This window comes from Danio rerio, chromosome 4, assembly GCF_049306965.1.
Source record: "Danio rerio strain Tuebingen ecotype United States chromosome 4, GRCz12tu, whole genome shotgun sequence".
NCBI classification, from domain to species: Eukaryota; Metazoa; Chordata; class Actinopteri; order Cypriniformes; family Danionidae; genus Danio; species Danio rerio.
Genome location: NC_133179.1, coordinates 19,989,769 through 20,010,639, shown reverse-complemented (window position 1 = coordinate 20,010,639; position 20,871 = coordinate 19,989,769). Strand labels below are relative to the sequence as shown.

The 20,871-nt window shown below is 35.9% G+C and overlaps 1 protein-coding gene across 2 annotated transcripts in view; it reads left to right on the top strand.

Moving 5' to 3' along the window:
- snd1 (staphylococcal nuclease and tudor domain containing 1) overlaps positions 1-20,479 on the top strand; it is a 297,580-nt gene extending 277,101 nt beyond the window's left edge. The window contains exons 22-24 of one of the 2 annotated variants that reach the window (NM_182865.3): positions 2,495-2,698; positions 15,561-15,605; positions 19,559-20,479. In NM_182865.3, coding sequence (NP_878285.3) covers positions 2,495-2,698; positions 15,561-15,605; positions 19,559-19,624 — 315 coding nt within the window. In that variant the 3' untranslated portion in view covers positions 19,625-20,479. The remainder of the gene's footprint in view (positions 1-2,494; positions 2,699-15,560; positions 15,606-19,558) is intronic. The other variant, XM_073945610.1, reaches the window with a different exon arrangement.
- Positions 20,480-20,871: the final 392 nt, after the last annotated feature.

Here is a 20,871-nt window from a genome sequence, read left to right as displayed (position 1 = left end):
GTATTAATGCTTGCAAAATAACTAACCGTGTAATATTTTAAATAATTATTCATACTGTACAATGAGGTATTTTGATATTATTATTATTATTATTATTATTATTAATAATAATAATAATAACAATGTCGATGACATGAATTTAATAAATTAATAAATACACATTAGATCTTTCTTACATTTATATATTGACATATTCTAAATATTGAAATAATAATGTGATTATTAAATAATACTAGATTTACTTTCAGGCAACTCAATGCTGTTTAGTGAAATATCCATATATTGAGGTCATGAGATATAACAATGTTTGCAACTATTATTATATTCCAATTCAAGCTCTAGTTGTGTGTTGATAAATTGCATGAGAGAAACTTTGCCAGAAGGTCTGTTTGTGTGTGTGTGTAGGTGTATGTTTGTGTGAGTAGGTGTGTGTTTGTGTATGTGCGTAGGCGTCTCATCATGTCACCACAATTGATAAGTGACGGTGTCCATCTTTGCGGTGTTCTCTCTCCCTCTCTGTGTGTTTTCTGTGGCTCTGACTGGCCTCTGCTTCTCGAACCCCACCATAACGCCCCCCGAGGGGAGCATGCTGGAGGTTGCCATGGAGACTAGCTTGGCTCACTAGAGTGAGTGTGTGTGTGTCTGAGAGTGCGAAACATCAGATCTGTATCTCTCACCTCGTGCGTCCAACATTTGTGAAACATGGTGTTGGTGTGGAGGTATTTTGATCCGTTCTGTTTGCCAATCTGCATTTATCATTATCGCAGCGCTTCAGTGCGTGTAAGGGTGATGAATGAGCTGGAGAGTGTGAACGATGGCGTCTGATCGGCACACTGAGAACCTTGGAGTGTCCATCAGTAAGCTTGTTTGTGTGTTTGTGTTGGGGAAATTAGCTGAAAAGTATCTTTTCACAATACTGAAAGTTTTAACTTTGATATGATTCTAAGATTTTTAATTTGAAAAATATTGATACTCCATACCAGTTTTGATACCGCAAAATTATATATTGCCCATTGGAAAATATTGGATGTTGCATGTGGTGTGGCTTCGCTCTACTTTATCCAAATGTGTCCATATGTCTGAAATATTCTGAAGCAGCAATGCTATTTTGAGTTGTCATTATAGTTACCATGAGATTCCTGCTTTTTTAAGAAGAATAAAATAATATATGTAGCATTAATGCACATCAACTCGCCACTAACTTTTTAAATGTATGTTCTTGTAAGTAAGTGTTCTTGTAAATAATTGGAAATCAGGCGACCGAAATAATCATCAACAATCAGTTCTCTGGAATCCTCTCAAGCGGCGGACTTCTACATTCTGATTGCTTGCCGCCAAACTGCGTCATAGCTCATTACTTATTTGTTTACTAATCTTGATGATAACAGCAGTTTACTGTAAATTTAGCATTTTTTTTAGCATTATTTGACACATTTGGCATTCCATTATGGGAAACTATTATTTTTGGTCAATTTTGGTCAATATTGCCATTAAAATTTGTAGTTTTTTTTCATTATTTCTGTAAATCAGGTTGCTATTACACCTGTAAATTTTATCGATCATGAAATACTGTAATTATTAAGCACAGTCGGCAACAGGAATATAGCCACTGTCATTTTAAGAGCCGTACGGTGCTGAAATGTTTCTGCGCATGGATTTTCATTCTCAACACTACACTTTTAAAACCATGTCAAAAACATTTTACTGATTTAGTTTAGTTGTTTTAAGTGTATGATATTCTGTTCGAAATAAATCAAATCAAACACTTGATGGTTAATGATGGTGAATAATTATTAAGTGTCACATTTTGACACATAATTGGACATTTAGGCACATTTGAAGTTTAAAAGGTGACTTTACAAAGTCACGTCTTTAAGGCTGAGCGCATTAAAAAACAGCAGAAATGATCTTCTGTGTCTTTAAAACATGAATAAATCGAATATGCTTTAATACATTTTTTTAAAATGTCACTTGCTAAAAAGGCACGATACATGATTTACCGGATTACCACATGAAATTACTGCTTGTGCGAGGCAGAAATGCAGAGCATGTGGACAGGACAGTAAATTTGACCTGATTTTCTCTTCTGGCTACTGTTATCAGCAGTTATTACATTTTTTTTAATGAAGATTTTCTTTTAAAATTTCAGCAAATGGGATTGTAAAAATATATTTGCTTTACTCTCCCATTTACTGCTCCTACGTTTACCTAAGTAGGAGGACTTTTGCTACAGAGAATTTTGGAAATAAGGAAAAGGTCCATTGGCAATTTAATAATTGTACAGCCCTAGTTTTAAAACTACCTATTAAAGAGCAAGAACGTGTAAAAAAGAACTTACAGAAAGAAAGAGATTGAGAGTGCATCAGGTATAAATGCTGCGATTAAGCAATATCCTTTTGTTCCAATTTTTTTTTTAGCATCCATACTTTTTGTAAGCAATATTAGAAAATATATCCTGTTATGTACCATGATCTGATGATTGTCCCATCCGCAGGAAGACGCTCGTGCCGATGCCGTGGACAGTGTGGTGAGGGACATCCACAACACACAGTGTCTGCTGAATGTGGAGTACAGCGGCAGCGTCTGTCCGCAGGTCACGCTCCAGTTCGCAGACACTAAAGAAGATGTGGGTCTGGGTCTGGTCAAAGAAGGCATGGTCATGGTGGACATCCGGAAAGAGAAGTACCTCCAGAAAATGGTGAGTCAAGAGTTCAAATAGGGAGCGTTGAGTGACAGGTCAGCTAGTTTTGTCAAGGATGTATCATCATCGTCATTATCTTTGTGCCTGAATGTGCACCTTGCAGTTTCACAGCAGGACCTCTTACGGCAGACATTTTAAAATGTTATGAAGCACTAAGCGTTCATTCTGTCCTTGCTTTTCCCACTGTTATCCATCTTTGTTTCACCTGCTCTTTCTTCTTTACTGTTATGTAATGCTTGTCCTGTTTCTTGATCAGCTTTAAATCTCAATGCTTCCATTTGTAATGCACCATCAATTACACATGTTAGGGATCAGTTCATTTTTGGAATTGCATGATTTGCGTCAAACTTAATGAAGTTAGTTAGTTAGTTACAGTTATTATTCACTATGACAATAACTTTAGATCGGAGTTTGTCACAAGTTATATAAACAAATGATATAAATACAAATTATATAGCATAATAATAATAATAGTAATAACAATGTCAATGAGAATAATAATATACATATTGGTATTATTGCTGCTTCTGTATTGTCATATATTGCTATATAATAAAGTGCACAGTAGAGGTATTATTAATAATAATAACAATGATTAATTATTATTATTATTATTATTATTATGTTTAGTAGTAGTGGTAGTATAATAATAATAATAGTTGTTGTTATGATTATTGTTCACTGTAAAAATGGTTTCAGATCATCAGTTATAATAATAATAACAATGATGTTGGAATTAATAATATACATATTAATAGTATTACTGCTTCTATATTGTTACATATATTGCTATATAATATGCACATATGAGGTATTATTAATAATAATAATAATAATAGTAATAATAATAATTACAACAATAAATAATTAACATTAGTAATAGTACTATTATAGTAGTATAACAACAACAATAATAATAATAATAATTGTTATGTTATTACAATTATTATTCACTGTAAAAATTCATCTTGGTCTATCACAGCTATTATATAACATAATAATAATAATAATAATAATAATAATAATAACAATTATAACAATAATAATAATAACAATGTCAATGATGGTAATAATATACATAGTATTAATACTCCTACTATATTTTCATATTACTATATAAAAGTCTACACAACAGAGCTGTTCTTATTAGTAATAAGAATATCTATAATTATAGTAATGGAAATAGAAGTAGCAATAATCATTTTTTTGCAATAATTTAAAAGTGTCATCAGCTTTATTCAGTGCTGCTATAATATGACATCACCAACGCTACATGTCATTTACATACATTTAAATACAGTCACATGGATCCAATTCAGTTTTAAATAGCCTAATTATGCAATCATTTACATAAGCTGAAACTTATCTAATGAGGCTTAAAGTATGACTCCTAAAAGCTTCTCCTGCAGTCTGACTTTTGAACTAGTTCGTTGATCTACCTGTTGTATATCTTATGACCTTCTCGCCACCCTGATGTTATTTTTGCTGTTTCTCCTGAATCAAAGTACTCGGGTTCACTTGCGATGAAGTCGAGTCTTTCTGCAGACTCTTAGCATATGGAGGGTGTTTGTGACAGTCACATCAGGTCCACCGTTTGCCTGTTCCCATAGGAACACTTCTGTTCTGGTTCACTCGTCCCCGCCTCGCACTCCCTCGTGCTTGCTTTCTTCATTTTCTGTTGCACTAACAGGTTGTTTGAGGTGCTTGTATGAAGCTGAGCTGTCTGACATCAGTGGCGCTCGCTTCTGCTCCTGTTTCACACTCTCACATAGTTATGAAACACTGGTGCTGCTCAGGCATGTGTACTGTACTTCAGCTACTGTGCATGCATGCTTTAGTTTAACAATGCGATACAATGTGCGTCAGAAGAAATGCTCAAATCTCTAATGGTTATTCTGGCTACTTTTTTAGAGCACAGCAATATTAGCTCAACCAATGGTATTTGTTCATGGGCAGAGCTATTTGTTTGACTGGCCAATAGTTGATTGTGTCTAAGAAACTGTTGTTTTCTTTGTTTTTGTTGTTTTTTGGATCTATAATCCATATTCATAACTCCTGCACAGCAATCTCAGAACATTCTGACACTCGATGACACTCCAATCCCCTCTCAGAAAAGTCCAGTGGCTGAGAATGTGCCTTTTACAGTGTCTGCTACAATGTTAATGTTGTTTTTGGTGTGTTTGCATAGATGAATATGGCCACTTTGTAAATGCACAGAAAAGTTACGATCTTATTGCCTCATTATATCATTATGATAACATAATATAAGCCTTCAATGATTTCCTGAAGATAAATGCCAATAAATAACTCAACTGGAATAACCACAACATTCGCGATCGCGAGATGGCGATGACATACAGTATGATGACGTGTAAAGGTGCTGTAGTGCTCTCCCAATTCTTAGGGGTAAATTTTGAAACCCTTCCCCTCAATCTGTTTTAAGGGCCAGGGGAAAGGGGTAGTGGTACAAAAATAGAATTGGGATTGGGCCTAAATGTTCACAATCTTTTATTGATAATTAATCCAAAAGAACAAATCTACTCACTATTTAATCAACATTTCTTTGTTGTTGTTGTTGTTGTTTAACAAAATAAGATATTTAGAAGAATGTAAAAATAAAGAAAAGAAAAAAAACCTGGTATTATTAACATTAATGATATGAAAAAAATACTTTGACTATGGTTTCCAGCATTCTTCAAAACGTTATTATGTGAAAATAGAAGAAAGAAACTCCAAACAGAAACGTACATTTGTTGAATGAACTGTCCCTTTAAGGCAAACTGGATTCTGATCGGCTTCATTTTTTTGCTGTTCGTTAGTTGGAAAAGAATTTACTTCAGTGATTAACCTAGTGTGAGTTCTTTTGAAATTAGAGCATTATTTTAATTATAAATTTTTGAATATGAGAAGTTAATCGACATTTTTGACTGAAATTAAAATTAAAAGTTTGTTTTCGTTTTTTGTTGTTCTTTATAATCAAATTTGTCTGCGTCAATAGCTTTATGGATAGTATCAACTTATAGCTTTACAGTATCCACAAGGCCAGAGTTTGAGGTTTTTTTGTTAATGCTTTCCCTCTTTTCCCTGTCCCGTCCTATTAAAGGTGAAATACCTCTAAAAAATAAATAAATAATTAAACTGAAGTCATCTTAACCTTTTCTTGTCATTAGTGCAGACTCGTACATTGTCTTACACTGTTACTACATCCTATCAGCAGTAAAATTACATGAAGGGCACATTATGTATGCCGGATTGTGCCTGAAGTCAGGCTGGCATAAGACAACCATTTTTTTAAGGACAGCATTGGCACTTTAGTAAAGTGTGGTGGCGCCATGCCACTTGTCTTCTGTCTACTTTCGGCTTTCACCCTTGGCTTTTCCATAAAGATTCTCTCATCTCACTCTCTCCTTCATTCATTTTCTCATTCATTATCTCTCCCACTCACGCGCACTCTCTTTCTCTGTCCTTCTCTCTCTCCTTCCCCATCTTCTCTGGCTGCCGGTTTGGCCTCCAGCACTGCATACCCTGTGCAGGGGGATGTAGTTTAGAATTTGCATGTATTTGCATGTCTGTGAAAGCGGTGTGATAAATCATAATCTGCAGAATTAAAGACAAAGCGGTGGATCAAACCTTTCATTCCTTCGTAAATGAGCTGTGATTTAAAACACAGTTAATACAGCATGATTATTTACACTGCCTTTATAATGGGCATCGCCATCCCATTCCGTGAGCAACCCCCCACCCCGTTGTCTTTCTTTTGATATTTTATTCCTTTTAAACACAGAGTGCTCTGTGATCTTTTTTTCCCTTACGTCCTCTCTGCTTTTTCAAGGGTATCTGCCACGCTCAACACCTGACTTCCTGCTATCAGCAAATCTTTGCTCTGCTGAAGTCTCCAGACCAGAGTCCATACGTCAGTCACTCAGTCAGTCACAATCACTGTGGTCTAGTGCGAAACGAGTCCTTGAATGTCCGTACAAGGCAAACGGGAGAGGGAAAGGAAATCTTTAATGTGAAAGTAGGAGTCAGATATAGGAAGGTCTGTCTGACAGGGAGAGAGAGTACGCGGGAGTGACAGATAAGGCCCCCTGGTTCTCCTTCTCTCCACCTGTTTGCGGATAACGCAGGCCTTCCGATAACTGTGCATGAGCTTCATCAGTTCTCAGGATCGATAGACGAAATCGATGTGTCATTTCCCTCCTGTGTTTGTCAAACACTGCTCTTTCTTATTTGCGTGTCAGTCTGTCTCTCCATCTCTCATTTTCTTCCTCATTCCTGGCCAACTGGATGAAATAATCTATAGTAGAAGTCTATGAGTCTATAATCAGAGTGAAAGTAAAGGGCACATTTATTATTACATAAGTCAAGGTGCTCTGTGTACAGTTCAGTAGTGCTGTATCTGCATGTTAGCTGTCATCTTTTCTGATGTGCTAACCTACACCTTTTAAGGCATCTTTTTTAGGGTGCAGCATAAATAGCCTTATCTGATGCCTTGTTTTACTGAGTTCTAGGAAAGCACTACATGTACACTTTGAACACCGGGACATGCACAGCAAGTAGAAGTCAGATGAAGACTATGTTTAAAGGAGTGAGTGTAATGGAGACCAGATAGTTGCAGAGTGTAAGGTAGTTGTGAGTGTAATGGAGACCAGATAGTAGAGGTAAACCTCGCTTCACTGGCCTCAAGAGATCTCTCGGTGACTGAAATTAGAGAGTGTGGCGTTGACATCTTTATTACTAGTGCACAAACATCTTACTTGGGGATGAATTTTAAATCCCACTGTGAGGCGAGTAGAGCCCCTAGGGCGCAGGATTCAAACACTGTTCCTGGAGGGTAACAGCTCTGCATAGTTTAGATTTAACCTTTAAATGTCCTGTGTTGTTGTTTTGATTTGTATGTATGTATCTAAGCTTCTGAAAAAACACACAAAAAAAAACTTAGGTTTTTGTGCACACTTGCCGAATAAACCTCATTCTCATTCTCATTCTAATTAAACAAACCTGATGTAATTAGTCGAGTCCATCTGGCTTGTTTGAAACCTGTAGGTATATGTGTTGGAGCAGGGTTGGATCTAAACTCTTCAGGACTGCACCCATCCCCAAGCACTACATTGGTGCCATAGCCCAGATTGAAGTGAGGTTAAGGAGGTTGAGATATGCTGACTCGAGAAGGACACTAGTCTTTAGCATCACTATTAGCGCACATGATGCTGTTGGTGCCGTGACCCGGAGTTGAGTGTAACTGAGGCAAGCTAGTAAGAACTGTGGATAAACCTAGCCTAAAGACACCTAAAGTAACTGCTTAAAGACATTGTAGTGACTGAAGCTAGAGACTGTGGTCTGTAGTACCCTTGTTAGTGTACTTCCCTACCATGTGCTGATTTGACTTTCAATCTGATCATTTTACCAGTCCGCTAGAGTTTTGACACCCATCCCCAGGCACTACATTGGTCCTATGACCCAGATGGAAGTAAGGTTAGGGAGGGTAAGGTGTGCTGACACAAGAAGGACATTAGTTTTTAGCATCCTTGTTAGTGCACTTGCCTCACTTGAATGAGTAAAACCAGACTGATTCTGTTGGTGCCGTGACCCATAGAGGAGTATAGCAGTGGCAAGCTAGTAAGAACTGTGGATAAATCTCACTTCACAATTCCCTGCTTTAAGATATTGTAGTGACTGAAGAAAGAGGCTATGATCTATAGTATCCTTGTTAGTGTACTTGCCTCCCATGTGCTGATTTGACTCTTAATCTGATCATTTTATCAGTCCTATAGAGTTTGACACCCATCCCCAAGCACTACAGTGATCCCATGAGCCAGATGGAAGTGAGGTTGAGATATGCAGACACAAATGAACATTAGACTTTTGCATCATTGTTTGTGCACATGCCTCACTTGACTGAGAAAACCAGGCTGATTCTGGTGGCACCGTGACCCAAAGGGGAGTATAACAGTGGCAAGCTAGTAAGAACCTTACTTCTCAAGTCCCTGCTTCAAGATATTGAGGAAACTGAAGCAAGAGGCTTTGGTCTGTAGAGTATCCTTGTTAGTGTACTTGCCTCCCATGTGCTGATTTGAATCTCAATCTGATCATTTGAGTGTCAACAGAGGGGCTGTGTTGGTGCCGTGACCCTGATGACCTCAATTTCCAACATAGACTAAAAGCTGACACATTTTTGGTTCTTGTTCTTAAGGAGATGCCTCTAATTCCACTTGGAACCGGGCAAGTAGACCTTATGGGGTCGCAGGAGGACAAATAAAATCTAAAAATGTATTGTGAAAGAGTCTTTATCAGGTGTTACATTTATTGCCTTAAAAGACGGATGCTTGCATATCCATTAGACAACAAAGCTCATAGAGTTAATAACAAGGCTTCGATGCATTTATGCTACACCAGTGCTAAGCTTACTGTAGCGTACCATGAGTGCCGCTGGTGCCTTTTCACGTTCATTAGTTTTACAAGCTAATTACAAGCTCACATACCAATTAGGGTTACAGTCATAGAATACAGACAGTTCTTATTGCAGATTTGTTCTATGAGACTCTCCTTAAGCGTTCATTATTGACTTGTTGATTTCAAGGGGCTGAACTCTGGTCTTATCATTTCAGAATGAGTATGCAGGTCTTGCTGTTGTTGGCATTTAATGACTCTCCCTTGGAGACATTAATTAAGACATGAAAGGTGGTCTGATCTCAGCAGGTGATGTTCTGTCGATGGTTTGATGAAACTGTGGCACTGTTAATATTTCTCTCACTCACTGTGATATTGAGATGTACAGTCCAGATGATAAAGCCCAAGAGAGATGTAATAACTTTATTATGGTTGTTCTGAGAGGAAATGGCCCCTTTTAGTATTTTAGCTTTTTAGCAGTCATGGGAAGCTAAGTCTAGGGTTACTGTTCCTTTGCTGATTAAATGGATACTTCACACAAACTATGGAAAATCTGTCGTCATTTATCCACCCTTTATTTGTTACAAATTTGTTTGAGTTTCTTGGTCATGTTGAAACCTGTAACCATTGATTTCCATAGTATTTTTTGTATATTTCTATTATGGAAGCCTGTGGTTTCTTCAAAATGAGTTTACGTATTCTGTTAAACACTAAAGAGGTTTAGTGGTTAAAAGTATGGAACCACATTAGAGTGAGTAAATAGAAATTTTTGGGTGAGCTATCCATTTAACCTACAGCTTGCTTCTGTGTTCTCATTTACCGATCTTAATGAATCCCAGTGTACTAAGGATGCCTAAGATCCTTGGTTGGGTACTCTGGGCTTGGGCCACAAGCTTGGAGCCCTTCTCTTTGATACCAAATGCACTTAAACTTTACTCTGTTTATTATGTGCAAGGTTACTATAGTATAGTATTATAGTTGGGCTCCGCAACATTGATATGTGATGTCAGTATAATGCAATATTCAATATGCGATATGACATTTAATAAGTTGCAACCAACAATTATTTCATATTATTTAATGGAAAAGAAAGCATTACCGATAAATATATATTGCCATATGCACATTTGCTGTATTTTGATTGTCGATAATGTTTTGTTGATAATGTTTTTGTCACCATGACAAGTTTTTGGCTGAATGTATACCTCGTGTTTAATACGAGGTAAACGATATCTATTAAGTATAGTCTTCAGCTGACCTACATGGATGTTACATTAGCTTTGTTTACATCCAAAGATGTTAATTAGATTTTGATTTATTTGCGAATAATGCACCTTTTCCATTAAATGACTTTAGGAGAACAAAATCGCCACTTCCTGACAAACTGGTGCCAAATATATGTATTTTCTGGTATAATAAATTGCATGCGCCCCAGAAGACGAAGGCAAAATGCGATCAACATGAAGCGGTTTTTGGTGGCGTAAGAACACTCTTTGGGAGTACATCCACTTAAGGAAGGTAATAATACAGAAATACTTTCATGACGGACATTGGCTGAGGGATTTAAGAATGAAAAAAAACATTTCAGATGTTTTAGAATGTCATCGTTTACTGGCTTGTCCATTAATGCCATCACATCTTTATTTTGTCGTCACAAGATGGTAAAAACAAAATCACATGACATTTTATTGTCCATGCTGGAGATTTTTTTGATAAAGGATTTTCCATTGTAGTTTATGCAGTTCTTTTTGCATACAGACGTTATCCTACTCAAATACAGTATGGGCATGTGTTTTAAAGGTAATGCATATTTTGGCATTTCTATCAAGCATTATTCAATTCAAAATTAGCATAAACATAGGTAGATAAAAACATAGCTATTGATTTTAGTAATTTTTGTGGATTTTTGTTACAGTGTTATGCAAAACTTAACAACACAATAGCAAAAACTTGGCATTATTTTTAACAAATACTCTGTCATTTCAGCTCAATTAAAGTAACTGTTAGTCTGATAGTATTTGTACCTTTAGTCATGGGCCATCCCCTTGTCCAGTAATATCCCATCATGTCTCGCTCCTCACAGTTTCATTGCCCATTAGCCAATAAAAGTTGCATTTTTTGCTCTTCTAGTATCAAACAAGCATTCATCCCCACACAAAAACTGGACCAGGACACATGCTGAATGACACGCATCGCTGCCTAAAAACTTCATTTCATTCCTGCGCCCCATGGATTGAACACAGGCTTGATATGGGACAGAGAAGCCATTTCGGCTCTAGCGTCTTTCTGTTGTTTAATCTCTGGACTGAGATGATCAAAGTCCAAACTGTTCTCTATGAATGTTCCATGGACGCTTTGATTTTCGGCTTGCCTGTATTACTGGATATTATGGAGTGTTTCTAAGAACGTCCCAAATCTAATCACTATCCCATCATTTCATGCTGAGATTAACAGTAAAAGACTAAGTCGCAGTCAGCGGATTTGGAGAATACAAACACCTGAACTCATACTGAGGGCTATAATTAGAGGGCACCGAAATGGCTCGCACACTTGGAAAGGAGAAGTGTGTTTTCAACAGTGTCTGTAACGATGATTACTTGAGCAGGTATACATTGTTGCAAACTTGTTAGAAATGAGAAACAAGCATGAATAAACTGCGTAGACATGCTAGATCCGATGCTGTCGTTACGCTTTCAGATGCTTTTTTTCTTGAAACTGAACGGTTAAAAACACACACAATCGTCTATAGTCTGTAATGTGCGAAAACAAATTTGGAAAGAAATCTTATAATTGGAAAGAAATCTCGCAGTACTTGCTGCTGTTTATCATCGTTAATCAAACACCAATAAGAAAATCTTTAATAAAAAATTGTCTTTTTATTTAATTAAACAAATCATAGCAAAAAGGTAATAGAAAAAACACTTGTGAAATCTCTTTCTAATACCCTAATCTCTTATGAAATTTCTTTTAGTTGTTTTATCGAGAATGTTTCTGTAAAGACTTTTATTTTGGGTGAAGCAGATCAATCAGAATACTGAATATAATGTTGAAAGGGTGTTTGGTACTATAATTAATTCAAGACTTTTTATTGATTTTTGGAAGAGCTTTGTTGGTTCTTGCTACCTCAAATGACAGATTTATTGCCATCTTTTCTTCACAATTTGCAGCAATATTTGCTCTCTAAAGACAGATTTTTGGGGGATTTAGTGCAATAAAAGATGTTTTTGCATACTAGTCTGCACATCAGAGCTGAAATTGACTGCACACGATATACATATAGCAGAAATGACAATACCATGCAAGTAAGATAAATAAAATGAGCCTATATTTTTTGTTTAATAAAAGGACAATGTACAGACCCTTTCTTTTGGAAGGAACTTTAAATAGTTTTGGCAAATATTAAATGACTCAATTTTCTTGTTCTTATCATTCTTATACTTTTTATTTGTGATATTATTGTGATATTATTTGTGATAGATAGATAGATAGATAGATAGATAGATAGATAGATAGATAGATAGATAGATAGATAGATAGATAGATAGATAGATAGATAGATAGATAGATAGATAGATAGATAGATAGATAGATAGATAGTTCATTAGTAAATTATTAGATATAAAAAAAGACATTTGCATTTTAATATCTGTACATCACTTATCTTTACGTGTTGGTAATTTGTCAAATATGATCACGTCAGCATGTCTATAATGTTGGCATCTTTGGAGCAGCATTTTGCGCCTCTGCTGTGTGTGAAACTGCTGATGTGTGTGTGTGAGGTGCTGTGTTGCGTGTCGTATGGCTTCGGACTCTTGATGGATGGAGTTGGCTGTGCTAGCCACACTTTTCTCTGCAGCTGCACAGTCCAGATGTAGCACAAAAGAATCACTGCTCTTCAGCCAGCCAATTAACCTCCTCTAAACAAACCCAAAGAGCACACACCACGCTTTTTAACATCTGCCATCTTGTGCATCTGCTGTGTATCATCAGTACCTGGAAAACAAGCCACTCAAGCTTTATAATTACGCTGCCGATTCAGAAACAAAGACTGTCCTGCTCTCTGACTCCATGGCAGAAACACTCAATATGTTTAGCATTGTTTCGGCCTGTCTGGTGACTGTCAACACCCTGGTAGTAGATGCATACGCAGTAAAAATAATGTAAAACGCTGTTTTTAAAGAAAAAATAGATATACTTATGTAGTTTGGAGTTTGGTGTTGGAGAAAATGTAAGGAGTCGCTAACTAAATCCATTCTTTCACTGTTTTTTTGTTTTTACATTTTTTATTAATTGGATCTTCTTAAATATGTCCTGTGGTGTGACATACTGTAGTTATGAATCTCTAATATTAAGAAAAACAACTATACATATTTTGTGATATATCCGATACTACGAAAAATATCGTATTCCATACCATTTTCGATATTGTGAGGAAACTGCTGCTGAGAGAGAGAGAGAGAGCAAAGCCGGTATTGATTCTAACAAAAGCAAGATCGTATCAAGATCGTACTGGAATTTGGTACCAATCGATACTGAATTTTTAAAATGTCTATTTCCCGTCAACATTTTAGTGCTGTTGAACACGTTTTTAAACACTGCCGATTTGCCATTGTGTTAATTTGCTGAACAGAAATGACAGTGATTGGGTGTGAAGGTCATCAGTTCACCAAACTCACCGCTGTTTTCTGTAACCACAGTATGTCAGCATATAGACAAACCAGCTGACGGACGTAACTTTGAAACGCCTAAGTGTCCCTGTATCTGTGAACACAATGGCAAATCAACGCTGCTTAAGAATCAGCTCAACAGTGATTAAATGTTAGCAGGAAATGTACTCTTCAATTGGTACCAAGTTCAAGTATTGTAAACTCTAATATTTACACTTAGCAAAATATTGAGGTTTTTGACTACTAATACAAATAGAGTGAGTGATTTATCTACATTGTTGGGCACTTGAGTTCATAATTTATATAATGCATAAAATGTAATAAATATTAACATATTAATTAGAAAAATAACATCTGCACTGGTCAAAATAGTTAGCACAGCATTGCATGCTTAATTTAAACAAGAACCGATATTCATCCTAAAACACAAAATAAATAATATAGAAAGCAAAAATGTAACTTTCAAGCATCAACATATTGTTACAACACCAATTATATATATATTATATATATATATATAATTTTGATTTTATTTCTTGAAAAGTAAGGCTGTAATGAATAATCTGCCAGATAGGAACTTATAATTCTAAGTGGAAAATGTCTACAGAATTTGAAGATTCTGTCTGCATTTACTGTTTTTTTTTAACTCTCATTTGCCACTTTGACAATTTACATTTACAGTACATTTAGCATCTCTATCAGTTTAATTTATCAAAGAGAATTGTTATACACACATTGTTTGCTATATGGAATGCACAAACTTTAAAGCTCAATATCTCAAAATCATTCAGAACGCAGATAGAACCTTATAATTTCAAGGTGACGACTTCTAAAACTAGCCCTGACGTATTTATTGACAATTTAATAATTTATATATTTGAACTATGCTTAAGACAGTCACACCATTGGACAGTTTTGAGATTAAGCTAAAAAAATAAAATAAAACAGCAGTTTTATGTAACAGAAGTTCATGGAAGAAAAATACATGTTTAACCATTTACTACATTTACATGATGGCAATACTTACTATATTTATTTGTGTCATACAAGACCCACACTTTTCCTTACTATTGAATGCATACTCTGAATCTGATGATCAGAAAGCAGCTCATCATGATGAAGGCCTGTTAAAGCATCATTTAAACAAGGCGCACTTACTGCGTTTGACTGATGTAGATTCAGCAGCACATCAATCTCTGTAAACGCCGTCATTTTTTAAAGCAATCTCTGTCCTCCATAATGTCCTGCGGGTGTCATTTATTTAACGTTGAAGATGCTGAGGGATGTTGTTTGAGTTTGTTATAGAGACAGTTCACCCAATAACGAAAATGAATCATTTACTCATCCTCCACTTGGTATAAACTTGGACGAGTTTCTACTGTAAGTTTGAGTAGAGGTTTTGAAGAATGTCTGGAAAGTAGTAGCTATTGGAATCTTCAGTTATTCTGTGTTCTCATGTTTTAAGAAGTCATATTCTGTATTCAACAAGAAAAACAAAATAGTTATAAATGTTTAGAATTACGTGTGTGTGTGTGTGTGTGTGTGTGTGTGTGTGTGTGTGTGTGTGTGTGTGTGTGTGTGTGTGTGTGTGTGTGTGTGTGTGTGTGTGTGTGTGTGTGTGTGTAAAGAGTTAGTGATTATTTACGGTGAACTATCCCTTTAAAAGACTAAGTAAAAAAAAAAATAATAACGCTAGGTTTCTCTTGCTTATTGATGTTTCTCTTTTCCCTCAAAGAGTTTAACACAACACTAGGTTTTTCTCTGGTTTAATTAATTTTTTGTTTTTGTTTTTCTTGTGACAGGTGACTGAATATCTGAATGCCCAGGAATCTGCCAAGAGCGCCAGGGTAAGATCTGCAGTTTTAAGTTCTTGATTCATATATATGTCTGTTGCTTTCGTCTTGAGTCTCTTGCCACATTGTAGGCTATATAAGAAACGGGGTCCCAGTCCTTAAACCGCATAATACAAACAAAAAAAATCTATAAACATAAAGCAAATATTTATATAATTGTAACCAATATTACAAAGTATTTTGGATTAATTTCTCACTAAAAAGCACTAATAACTTTCTTTGACTCTTGAAAATATCTTCTGATGGTTCTATTGTCACAAACAACAGCAGTCTACACAACAGAAATCTGTTGTCTAATTTTACCTGCAGTGCTTCTGTGAGAGGAATACATTCATTTATATAAAATCAACAAACAGGAATGTTTCACTTCATAACAAAAATAAATAAATAACCTTATCATGTAGGCCATCATTTTTCTATTCGCTCATTTGAATCTTTTTGGCTCGAGACTTCTGGTCTCATTCACTTCCATTTTTTTTTTAGATGTTAAAAACAGCTTGTTTTGCTGCTTGATGTTGCAAACTGACATTTTGTTATTATAATATCCTTCTTTGTCTGTATAGTCATGCAAACACTTGTTTGTAGAGCAAGTAGGTTGATCGTTTTCTGTGGTTTATTATTCCTAGTCATTTCTCCCATAGGCAGCTGAATCGGAAGTTCTAAAACAATCTCAAAAACAAGCCAACTTCCGCATTGAAGAGTAAGCTCAAGATGATGGCATTAAGGACAGCATATGCTTTTGTTTAGTTTACATAGGGCTATAGAATGTCATAGGATCTCACCTTTCATTCTGGTAAAGCATAATCGCGAGTTCGAAAATGAAAGAAACACCATTGAAAGGGGTTCCATTTTGTCAAGTTTACCTTCTTTCAGCTTAATTGTCCAACAAAAAAAGTATATTGTTTTGGCCATCTGTATGAAGCAAATTTAACAAAACGAAACGCAACATAACATCACATCACTTGATTCAGAAAACGTATAAGCAGTGTCTCAAAGTCCATATGAAAGCATTTGGCATTCAGTCTTTGGCATGAGTGGACTTTGCTCTGCAGCGCGCTCACATTTTGATGCTCATGAGAAGAATATCTTGTAGTTATCTTCTTTTTTTAAGTGAGGTGTAAATTGCGTCATCCATGAATGATATTTTTATACTTTTACACGTAATAATCTATGATTACAATATGCTATACTGAAACCGCTCGTAAACTAGGGCAGGGCGATTAATCAAAGTTATCAAAATCGGCATTCAGAACCTATAATCGATCTAATTTCTCTAGGTCAATTTTTTCAATAACCTACCGCGTGTTGAGTCACGTGACCAGCGGCAAACACACGGGTGTGGTCTGGTGCAGCCTTCGAGCATTCACATACCCCCGCACCTCTCGAAACATGTAACTACACGTCGCACGTTTGCATTACATTGAGGATGATTGGATGCTGCAGCGGATATGACTTGAGACAGCATATTTTTTATTGCAATAAAATTACTATTTGCATTAACATATTTGTTTACAGAAGATTCAATTTATTTATTTTTTTCTAAATTATATAATTTTAAGGATATACAAGTTATTTTATATGTTTAGAAGAGATACTGTTTATTTTCTAAAAGTCAAGCTCTCCCATAGTTTGCACCTTGACTTTACATGTTAGTACTTGCATCATAATATTTGTTATCAGAAGGGTCAGATGCTTATTTTAGTCCTTAAATATAAATAAAAAATAATGTTTATTTGGGTCAATGATGAGGTATCATAATTAGCATTAAATATTCTGCATTAAATGTATACAAATCTACTTTAAATAAATGAAATAGGGTTAAAATATTAGAGAAATAATACTTCAAAACAATGGAGCTATGAAAAAACAGTCTAACGTATGAGTAATTCTTTATAGCTTGTTTGTTTGTTTGAAAACCTGCTGACTGTACATTATCTTTTACTTGCATCTCTCCTTCCCTGCTGCTCGTCTTTATGGCTTTAATGCCCTTGTTGGCACAGAAACGGAGGACTTTTATTTTCAGAATCGGCTTTGGCTCACACGCTGACTTTACCTGTAACATCAGCTTAGTGCGAGGTGTAATGCACATCCAACACAATCTTCTGGCTTCAACATTGTTCACATGACAGGCCAATCGCTGTATAACAAGACTGAAGCAGAAGCGAGAGCTAGATGATGATGTCCCTGCTAACGGCGGCGCTAATTATCATAGACATTAATTAGCTGTGATTCTCTCGGTTAACAGCCGACACACACACACACACACACACACACTCGCAGAGATAACAAAAAACGGAGAAGAACGATAAAATCCTTTGTGCGATGTGCAAAATGATTTCCCATCTTCACTAAGAATCCATGAAGCCGAAACGATTGACCGTCGTGCAAATGAAACGTTTGACTGCTTTATTTGGCGAAGCCGACGTAAAATGAACAGGCTGCGATGGAATTTGTCGAAGTTAAAGCTTTCATGCGTGACTGGATGTGAAAGGACTGGAGTTAAAGAGGAGCGTAAACGAGCGCTCGCCTCGTTATTACTGAGGTGTGATGATGTTACAGACCAGCTCATGTTTTAATGATCCTGTCTACACGCCGGCCATCTGTGCCTCACTCGCACAGATACATGGCAGAAATGCTTATCAGGGTTTAATGATGGTGAATCGGGGCTGTCAAATGACTCAAAGACCCATTTTGCTGCTTATTAATGTTTCATTGAGGTTATTTAGGATTTGGAGGGGGGTTCAAATGTTTGTTTTGACTTTCGATGCAATTTATTTACCCTTTGTGTCAAGAGGAAATTTGTTCAGAAAAGATCTGTAGCTTTGACGGCTTGTCTTTGTTGTAGGTCTCAATGATTTCATTGCATGTTCATTCAAACTAATATCCATATTAATTATTTTCATAGTGTTTGAATTATGCATAGACTGAATTATTATTTTGACTTCACTGATGTCACAGTAAAGAAATCTAACTTGTGTTTATATTTAGCGATTAATAAAATGTAATGCAGTTTGGCTGTTCATTTGTGATGGAAATGCATTTTAAGTGGACTTCAAAGTGTACATTTTTGAAAACGACACCTTTATTGTGTCTGTGTAAACGCCAAAAATGTGTTTTCAGGGATAGGAAAACTACAGGGCTGTTCCACAAAGTACATTTAAAGGTTAATCAAAATTAATTTACACTGCAATTACAGTTGCTTAAATACTGATGTTAAATTAATGTTGTATATACGTTTTATATACATTGTATATACGTTTTAAAGAAAAATAAATAAATTAAATGCAACAATTAAAAGCTGTCGCAAAACAATTGCTAAAGAAATCAATTCTGCATTAATCCTGAGATTTTTAAATGCATCGCTCTACTCTTGAATCAGTTCTGAGCATAAGTTTTTAACCGCAGATGGTACACTACTCTAGTTTTTAACCGTACTGTGAAATGCTCATGAAAGACATGCAAGTTGGCAATAATGCCATGAGATTAATGTAAATACAGAACACTAAGAAAACTTGTAATTAACCTAAACTTTTCCTACATTAACTATTTTAGGTGGAATTTGTAAGGAAATAGATGCAAGCAGAGTATAGGTGTTTTTAAAGCATATTCTACTGTTAAAAATGAATCTTTGTATTTATTCAAGAAAAAATAGCAATGCATTTTGACAATTTCTAAATCGATCCAGCATTTTTTTTGTTTTTTATTTTTTGAGTATATTTGTCACTGCTCTACTACGCTACCTGACAAATCTCGTCGCCTGTCTACGTTTTAGGAACAACAAATAATAACTTATCTTCAAGTTGAAATACAAACTTAATGACCTTTGCATCACATCTCTCATTATAGTGTTAGAGCTTTACTTTCACCTGCGATCTAGCCCCAGCCCCCACCCCCCCTTTCCCCCCAAAAAACGTGTTTTAATGAATAACTTGTTCTTTTATTTGCAGCTCAACATTTGGCGTTATGGAGATTTCCGTGACGATGATGCGGACGAGTTCGGTTATCGACGCTAAGTTGTTGCTCCAAAGACCTTGTGGAAGACCAGATGCATTTGCAGAGAACACAAAACACAAAAAATCATGAAAAAACAAACTCAACAAAACATCAGTATGCTTTTATTTGTTTTGTTTTTCCTATGTTGAACATTTGCCTCTCTCCGTTGTTTTTTTTTTTTATATATACTCTGTGCATATCCTCTCTTCTGCCCAAGGACTTTCAGTTTCTAATTTTTTTTAAAGCAAGTACGCTACAGATAAATCTACCTGTCGCTGCTTCTAATAGGACCAACGTATTTACCTTAATTTTACGTTTTGACATGATAGCCAATCACGTTTTTTCTTTTTTTCGTCATGTAAATTTTTTTAGCCAATCACCAGCTGTCAAACCCCGTCTTAGCGAACCTGATCAGCTCAGTCAGATGTCTATGTTTTGGGGCAAGACTTTTAAAGAAATGAGGGGAATGATGCACAGAGCAACCATGAGCTTATCGAGAAAACGCCTCCTTAATCATGAGATTCTATATTTCAATACGTATATATATATGGATATTTTGAAGTTAGATCAAAACTAACCAAGTGAACTTACTTGAGCGTATTTCCGTCTCTCTCTCTCTCTGATGTGATCTGAGTGTTCAGTGACATTTCTGGGCATTTGTGTAGGACGTGTGTTTTCTCTTTTCATGTGACAAAAGAAGCACCTTTTCCAGGCGTCTCTGGGCTTCCTGTGAGGTTTACTCTACGCTCAGCGTTTCTTCTTCTCCCGCTCTTGCCCGCCATACAGAAACAGTGTTTGAATTTGTTTCCTCCTGAGGTAGACCCTGTCATTGTATTTAAAGCTGATAAATAAAAAAAAATGAGCAAAGTGAAACGGGTTGTCTGACTGGTTTTAAGGGGTGTTGTGAGTTTTTTTTTGTTTTGTTTTTTTGGACCATTTGGAATGCAGTCTGGTTTAGTTTTAGTTCTGTTTATATTTTGTGTTAGGCCATTTTAGTTTATTGAAATACAAACAAATGAAGTGACTTTCTTTTTTGGGGGGCCACTTTTGATATCTTCCTTGCTTTTTTGATGGGCAAGTGTAAACAGTCAATCTGTAAATTATTCATACCTTGGAGAATTCTTTTTAGTTTTTTTTCCACAATGATGCCTCTTGCACATCGTCCTGTAATCTTTTGGGAAAAGCATGTAATTTCTGGTTTAAAATAATATAAGCTCTTTTTATAAAAGTCAGAATTTGCCTGGGGTATGAATAATTTTGGCCTTAA